The 9,038-nt window shown below is 38.4% G+C and overlaps 1 protein-coding gene across 1 annotated transcript in view; it reads left to right on the forward strand.

Annotated features, from left to right (window-relative positions):
- LOC116063107 (WD repeat-containing protein 88-like) overlaps positions 1 to 7,167 on the forward strand; it is an 83,129-nt gene extending 75,962 nt beyond the window's left edge. The window contains exons 13-15 of the mRNA XM_035995186.1: positions 6,338 to 6,406; positions 6,495 to 6,593; positions 6,962 to 7,167. Of these exons, the coding sequence (XP_035851079.1) occupies positions 6,338 to 6,406; positions 6,495 to 6,593; positions 6,962 to 7,087 (294 nt within the window). The 3' untranslated portion in view covers positions 7,088 to 7,167. The remainder of the gene's footprint in view (positions 1 to 6,337; positions 6,407 to 6,494; positions 6,594 to 6,961) is intronic.
- Positions 7,168 to 9,038: the final 1,871 nt, after the last annotated feature.

Consider the following 9,038-nt stretch of genomic DNA (forward strand, 5'->3'; position numbering starts at 1 on the left):
TTTTTTGTAAATTTCCTGGAAGTAAATTATTTCTTGCTTTGAACATGATTTGTGCCGTCTTAAATTTAACCAGATCAATGAATTTCAGAATGTGTGACTTGAAGAATAAAGGACTTGTGTGCTCCAGGTATCCAACATTATTTATGATTCTGACTACTTTCTTTTGTAATGTGCATAACGGCTGTAGGTTGGTTTTGTATGTATGTCCCCAGATTTCCACACAGTAACTTAGATATGGCTGTATGAGTGTATTATACAGAGTATGTAATGATTTATTGTCTAAAATATGTCTTGATTTATTTATTATTGCTATCGTCTTTGCTAGTTTTGCTTTGACATGGTTTATGTGAGGTTTCCAGCAGATTTTGTGGTCTAAAATCACATCAAGAAATTTATTTTCATATACTCTTTCAATACTTATGTTATCGATTTGTATTTCTACTTGACAGTTAGTTTTATGTTTTCCAAATAACATTATCTTTGTTTTGCTTATATTTAATGACAGTTTATTTACATCAAACCACAGTTTTAATTTGACAATTTCTGATGTGATCATCACCATAAGCTGCTGTAAATTATCACCAGAACAGAAAATATTTGTATCATCCGCAAATAGAATACATTTTAGTATATCCGATACCCTGCATATATCATTGATGTAAATTATGAAAAGCTTTGGTCCTAAGACCGACCCCTGTGGTACCCCACATGTTATGTTCATGTATGTTGATTTATGATCCCCAATTTCTACAAATTGTTGCCTGTTTGTTAAGTAGCTACTCACCCATTCCAATCCAACTCCTCTGATACCATATTTCTCTAATTTATGTAATAAAATGTCATGATTTATGGTGTCAAATGCTTTCTTTAGATCTATAAAAATTCCCACTACATGTTTCTTTTTATCTACGCAATTTGTGATTTCCTCAACTAATTCCATTAGTGCCAAAGTTGTTGATCTATCTGCCCGGAATCCATATTGACTGTCCACTAGAAGCTTGGATGTTCGATAAAATTATCAAGTCTTTCTGTAAAAAGCTTTTCAAGGATTTTGGAGAACTGGGGGAGTATAGAAACAGGCCTGTAATTTGTGAAAAGGTGTCTATCCCCAGTTTTATATACTGGTATTACTTTTGCTATTTTCATTTTGTTTGGAAATTTACCAGATTGAAAAGACAAGTTACAAATATGAGTTAGTGGTTCAGCAATTTCTTCAACAACTTGTTTTATTATACTCATATCAATATTATTCCAATCCGTGGAACATTTGCTTTTACAATTTTTTTACAGTGTTTATTATTTCATTACTTTCCACGGCTCTAAGGAAAATAGAGGTCGGATTACAATTCCACAGATCAGATTTTACCCCTTCTGTTATTTCTGTATTTTTTATTTTTTCAGCTAAATCTGGTCCCACATTTACAAAAAAAATGTTAAAACCACTAACCACATCTTCCATGTTTTCTATTTTCTTGTCATTTTCAATATAAACTTCTGGGTAACTTGCCTTCCCATTTTTAGTTCCATTTCTAATAATACTATTTAGAATATTGCATAGACCTTTCATGTTATTTTTATTGTCATCTAATATTTTATTATAGTATTCTTTCTTGCATATCCTCATAATATTAGTTAATTTATTTCTATACTTTTTATATTTATTTTCTGCATCTGGGGTGCGATACTTGATAAGTTTTCTATACAATGTATTTTTCTTTTTGCAGGCATTCAATAAACTCTTAGTGATCCATGGGCTATTTGTTTTACTTTGTCTATCACTGTATTGTTTTACAGGACAATTTTTGTCATACAATGTTGTAAAAGTTTTTAGAAATCCATTGTATGCTTTATCAATGTCATTTTCTTCATATAATATTTTCCAGTTTTGTTTCAGTAACTCTTCCTTAAAAGCATTTATGTTTTCCGCAGTTCTTACTCTTTTGTATTTGAGATGCCTAATGTCCATGGGTTTCCTATAATTACAGTGATAGACGATGAAAACAGGTAAATGATCAGTTATGTCATTATATAATAGCCCGCTGTCTACATTGTTTTCCATATCGTTCGTGAATATATTGTCTATTAATGTAGCACAATGAGCTGTAATTCTACTGGGTCTGGTGATAGTTGGATATAAGCCCATACTATATATTGTATTTATGAAATCTTCTGTCATTTTATGCTTTTTTTGATTTAATAGGTCAATGTTATAATCTCCACATAAGAACATGATCTTTTGCAATGTTTTTGTAAAATTATTTTCCATCCACTCTTTAAATATCTCAATATTTGATCCAGGAGTTCTGTATATACAGCTCACAACAATATTTGTTGTCCTTTCCATACAAATTTCTACTGTAATACATTCTAGCAAATCATCAACAGCTGCTGTCATACTCTCCACCACCTTATAATTCAATCTTTTATCCACGTATATTGCCACACCCCCTCCACTTCTATTCACTCTGTTTTTATAATTCAGTTCGTAGCCGTCAATCTCAAAGTCCACACCTTTCTCAGTTTTGATCCAGGTCTCTGATATTGCTATGATGTTGAATTGATTCTTAAATTGGCTTAAATATGTTTTAATGCTATTGTAGTTGGAATATAGGCTTCTGCTGTTAAAGTGGATAATTGATATATTATGTTCTAGTTGGAAAGTTTTATTAAATTTCATCTCTGTATAATAACTGCAGCTGGTATTGATATTGCTTAGTAAATTATTTTCTGGATCAATATTATGTTCTATGTCCTGCATTTTATACTCTGTATATGAAAAGGTATCTAGTCCGGATGCCGATGAATTCTTTCTACTGGGTGTAAAAGCTGTTACCTTATCATCATGTCTCATTGGTATTATCCAGCTCCTCCAAGTCCCTAATGACTAGAACTTTAGCTTGCTCTGGTGTTCCATTCAGCTTGATGAATATTTTGCAGTTTGCAGTCCATGTGGATTGTATTTTCTTGTTCCATCTGAGGAGTCGGGCCTTTCTGGCAATGTCCGCGTTTTTCTTGGTCAAGTGTTCATTCAAGTACACATCCGTGCCCTTCAGCCGTCTTCCCTGTTTCAGTAGTTCAGTTTTATGTTTCCTGTTGGTGAAACGAATGACTGTGGCTGGTTTGTCCGTCTTGTTTCTTCGGGGGAGAGTGTGACAGGCCTCAATGTAGCCCCTGTCCAACTCTATCCCTTTAGAGTGGAGGAATGCCGTCACCTGTTGCTCAACCGATGTAGCATCTTGCTCGCTCATCTCCCCCCCGTTCAGCGTTGTCGTCGCCCGGGCGTATGATCGGTGTTTGATCTCCAAACCGGTGACTATGATGTTATTTATTCTGGTGTATTGTTCCAGATCCTCCACCCAATTTTCCAGCTGCATAATCCTCTTTTCCTTCTCGATGTTTTGTAGTCTTAAAGCCTTCACTTCCTCCACCAAGCGCTTGATGGCCTTCTGCTGTTGTCTGACAGTGGAAACCTCCTCCGTCAGCATATCAAGCGACCACTTAATATCGTCAACCTCCTCGGCTTGTACTGGGTTCTTTTTCGGTGGCATGGTTTCTTTCTCAGGAAACACTGACACGATTTTGAAGTAACAGTACTTTTACTTGAGTACAATTTTTGGCTACTCTACCCACCTCTGATTACAGCACACATATCCATAACGGAGCAAACAGTGGAATACACCTTTAATAGCTAAGCACGTGGCTCCACAGCTCTAATCTGTTTACCTTTCTTTTACTGTCTAGTCTGTTTACCTTTCTTTTACTGTCTAGTCTGTTTACTGGTGATTGCACCTTGCTAGCAAACACAACCTGAATATCAACACGTGGCTGCACAATAATAATAGTAATATTAAACAATCTGCACATCTATCAGCTATATGCAATAAGAAACACAGCAACAGCAATAATATATCTCTCTCTCTCTCTCTCTCTCCAAATAAATGTCATGTCGTAACACGGGCAAAACTTAATCCACATCGTAGCAGAACACTTATTGAAATATGAAAGTAGTTTTAACGTTTACACAGATAACGAGGCAGTAAAACCCAGGACAGTTTAACAAGCTACAGAATAGTTTAAACTTATGTTCTGGGCTACACACTTCACTTCAACAAGTCTGAAAACGGGAAAGGAAAAAAGGCAGTTTACAGCTGTTCTGTCCCCTTCTCCAGTCTGAGCGCCAGTGATTGGTAGATCAAAGCGATGACTCTCGTCACTGATTGGTCAGTCATCTCAGGAGAGAGAGAGGTAGTGTTACTATGGCCTTTTTTACAAGGCTGATAAATGTCCTGAGTGCTGTCATCTCCTCCTCACGCCATGATTCCAACTTCTAGAAACTCACTGTAGGCTACGCAGTTCACCCGGGCAGCAACTTCAGGAGCCTCAGATTAAGCTGGGAACACGCGGTTTCCTCACCGTGGTAATCCACCCAGATCATAATCATAGTTTACATGGAAACGGTAATTGTTATCTTCAACATTTTTATCGTGGTTTACTGTTACACCGGTAATCGTTACATCCCTACACACAGAACACACACACACACACACAAACACACACACTCTGAAACACACACACACGCACACACACACACACACACACACACACACACACACATATGTACACACACGCACACACAGACACACACACAAACACACACACTCTGAAACACACACACACACGCACACACACACACACACACACACACACACAGACACACACACACACTCTGAAACACACACACACACTCTCAAACACACACACAGGACACACACACACACACACACACTCCGAAACATAGACACATACACACACACACGCAGAAACAAGCAGACGCACACACACACACACACAGGCACACACACACTCCGAAACACACGCACAGAAACACACACATAGGCACACAGACACATACAGAAACAAAACACAAACGCACACACACAGACACACACACACACACACAAACCTTCATGGTAACTTTCAACAAGATCAGTGTTCTCAGCCATCTGTCTTTGTATCTAAATGTCTCTCAAAAACAAGACTCACCGAGTTACTGTCCCTTCTCTTGACTGCTTCAGATCTTCCCGTCGTGTGTTTTCCAGCAGAGATCTCTCACCCTGTAATGGCGTCTCAGCTCCGTTCAGCAATGTCAAAGTCTATTTTCATTTTCACTTACATCTCACCAGTTGAGTTATAAACAGCAGGAAATGCTGTGATGTCATTTAGTCTCCAGCAGATGGAGGAAGTCCTTCAGAGTTGAATGTTTTCCTCTTGATTAAGAACATGTTATCCTTGTGTAGAGCAGCAGTAGATTCATAATAAAAACAAAGCAAATTATGCAGCCTATAAGAAAGCTCATGTTTTGATTCACTAAATAAAGAATAGAACTGTTAATTTAAACAAGGAGAGGAGTGTAGAGTTATAGTCTACAGAGGACTGAACATTTCAACAGGCTGACTCACACTAAACCTAAAGAGTCTAATTCTTAGTTCTGTTTTATGTTTTTTGGCTAATAGAAATCTTCCTGTCATGTTTCCACAGCCAGCCTGCTGGTGTCTGGCTCCTATGACAGGACTGTTGCACTCTGGGATATGTTGTCCCTCTGCCAGACTCTCATCCTGAGGGTGAGACACACACACACATACACACACAAACACACACACACACACACACATTATTTAATACTTCTTTTGCACATCTGGTTGGATGTCAGCTGTATTCCATTGGCTCTGTACCTTTACTCTGCTAAATGACAATAAAGTTGAATCTAATCTAATCTAATACTTAAGTAAAAGTTCCTCAAAGTAATAGTACTTTTACTCAGGGTTCTTGCAGGTTTTAGTAAGTCAAATTTAAGACCTTTTTAAGACATTTTAAGACCATAAAGATTGAAATTTAAGACCTACATGACGCATTACCAAAAGAATATTCAAATCAAAGAATTTATTAAAAAATCATTTTATTTCAATGAGTCATTGAAAATTATTAATTTAATTTACAGAAGCAATCACATTAGTAACCTTTCATACCCAACAACGTGCCAAATGCCCAAAACCTCAGGCCCAAAATGAAAATGCAAACTTAACCTCAAATTTCATCTCATAATTATTTACATTACAAAACACCATATTAATAGTCTAATAGAGATTGAACAGGCTACTCCAACCCATGTAACACACACACACACACACACACAGACACACACACACACACACACACAAACAAACACACACATACACATGCACAAACACACATACAGACACACACACACACACACTCTCTCTCTCTCTCTGCTGAAATAAAAGGCATCTTTAATGTTTTTTGTCTTCCTGTGTCACAGGGCCACAGTGATTGGGTGACAGATGTGTCAATCAGTGCTGACAGGAAGTTGGTGGTCTCTGCCTCCAAGGTATAAATCCTCTCTAGTCTCTCACACTGAACTCAGCTGATGTGGAAGCATTATAACATGAGCCGCTGAGTGTCCTGTGTCTCTGTAGGACAGGACGGTGAGGTTATGGAACATCCAGAACATGGAGGAAATCCCACAAGTCCTGGAGAAGAGGAGGACAGAAGGAACAGGAATCCACATCCTCAAGGTGAAAAACACAAGACATCCTTTGTTGTTCTGCTGTTGAAATGTAGTCTTGCATTGTCTGGCTGCACCACAGATGCATTCTGGGATAGGAGAACAAAAATGCTCTGGGTTGTTGCATTTCCCTAAACACATGTAGTTTATAAAATCTGATGTTTGATTCTAAAGTAAACTAGCCAACAATATAACGGCCTACAAGTCCAGCTGAGATGATCAGACCATTAAACACACAACTGGTTGGATCCTTTACTCTTTCTACAATGGGAGGAGACACAGAGAGACAGAAAGACAGAATTAAAGACAAAAAGAAGGAAAGACAGAAACAGGGACTGAGTCAGACTGTATGAAATATGACTTGTTGTGTGTTTCCAGTGTGAGGAGTGTAGAAAGGCCTTCCCAGTGTCCAGGCTGCAGACCTCCGAGCTGCTGACTCGCTGCGTCTTCTGTCGACTCAAATCACCCTCCAGGTACCGACCGCAGCCGCCGCCGCTCATGTGACTTCCTGTCCCGGGGGTCAGAGGTCAGAGGTCAGCCACGCAGCAGCAGCAGCCTAGGCAAGAGTACACCTGCTTGTTACACTTTTCACTCCGTTTTAGTCAGGGGTTTTTCCAACTTTTTTGGCACCTGTTGGACGCTAATTTTGATGCATTTTTTGAGTTTTTAAAATCAATATTTTTGTCGCTGTTCTGGTGTTTTTTTTGCCTTTTTCCAACATTTTTGTTGCTTTTTTGCGACGTCAAAGATAATTTTTTGGGGGCATTTTTAGGCCTTTATTGACAGGACAGCTGAAGAAATGAAAGGGGAGTTTGTACAGATGCTTGAAATCTTTGAAAATGCTTGAATTTTGATGTTGTGTTTTCAAGGTTTGAAAAGTGCTTAAATTTTGGATAAAATGCTTCAAAATGCTTGAAATTGTAACTGTATTTATTTCACAACAAATACCTATCTGACTGAATAGTTTGTTTATTAAATGGAGAAATAAATTGTTGGAGAACCTAAAATGAAATCTGCTTGCTTGTGCATGTTTGACATGCCAGGAGGCAAATTTGTGAATCCCACTATGGCCACGCCAAGACCCGCCCTACGGAGCAGCTCGATTGGTTGGGGTGAGGCATTAGACCTTGAGTAGTTAAGGTTAGGATAGCTGATTGGTCAGGGGATAGGACCTGAACAAATGGGGTTATGATACCTTGCATAAGCATGGACACCTGGCCAATAAATGCTATTGAAGGGCGGGTCTTGGCGTGGCCATAGTGGGATTCTTAATATCGCCGGGCCGTTGTCGTTTCAATGAACGTTGGCTGGAAGATGAAAAATACAAATCATGGATTAAACGGGGACAAACTCCACAAGTTGCCTCTTGTAAAGTCTGCGAAAAAGACATGCAGCTTTTCACAATGGGCGACTCTGCGCTCTCGAGTCATGTGAAGGGTAAGACAGACTTTTCAAGTTAGCCAACTGAAGTAGCTTACTGTGCATGTTAGAGCCTATTTGTTAACGCTAGTAACTGTTAGCTAGGAATTTGCAGGCTAAGTGACTGAGAGTACTTGGTGTGATAATGTAATGTTAGTATTGCATATCCGTTATGGCACGTTTATTTGTGGAATATGCAGTGAAAATAGCCAAAGTTACATCACAGTAACTGTAACGTTAACTACCTGCAAACTAAAACCTGCAAACGTTAGCCCAGTGCATAACAACAATCATTGATTGATGAACAGAAATCATGTCAGATGGCGTGTTATACAAGTAGCCTACTGTAAGGTTGAGGATGGCCTTATGCAATATTTACACTGCTCTATTCCAGTAGATAAATGTATAAGTCTTGGCAATGAAATATATATATATTTTTTTTTTTCATTAATATAGGCTATTTATCAGGCAGGTGCCTGTGCACTGTCGGAGTCTTCTGGGTTAAAATGGAGTTACAGGTTGTTGTTGCACTGTCTCAGATTTTGTTCAATCCTTGTCTATATCAAGAATGTGTCCCAAGCGGCCGGGTTAGCTCAGTGGGTAGAGCAGGCGCACATATGTTGAGATTTACTCCTCGATGCAGCAGCCACGGGTTCGACTCCGACCTGCGGCTCTTTGCTGCATGTCATTGCCCCTCTCTCCCCTTTCTTGTCTTCATCTGTCCTGTGAAAATAAAGGTCTAAAAATGCCAACAAAATAATCTTAAAAAAAATAAATAAAGAATGTGTCCCAAAACCAAGGCCTGTAAATATTTCTGTTCAAATCCTGTCTTCATATTTTTAGCCCTTGAAATAACTTCAGTTTTACAGCCTGAAAATCACGTTATCTGGGAAGCAATATTTGGACATTAATATAATGGAAAGTATTATTATTATATTAGTATTATTATTAAATATTCATAGGCAACCCAAACTTTGAAGGGTGGAAGACAAACATGTCAATATGACTGAACCATTACAAGTTTGTACGGCATGCA

This window comes from Sander lucioperca, chromosome 19 (assembly GCF_008315115.2).
Source record: "Sander lucioperca isolate FBNREF2018 chromosome 19, SLUC_FBN_1.2, whole genome shotgun sequence".
In the NCBI taxonomy this organism is placed as follows: Eukaryota; Metazoa; Chordata; class Actinopteri; order Perciformes; family Percidae; genus Sander; species Sander lucioperca.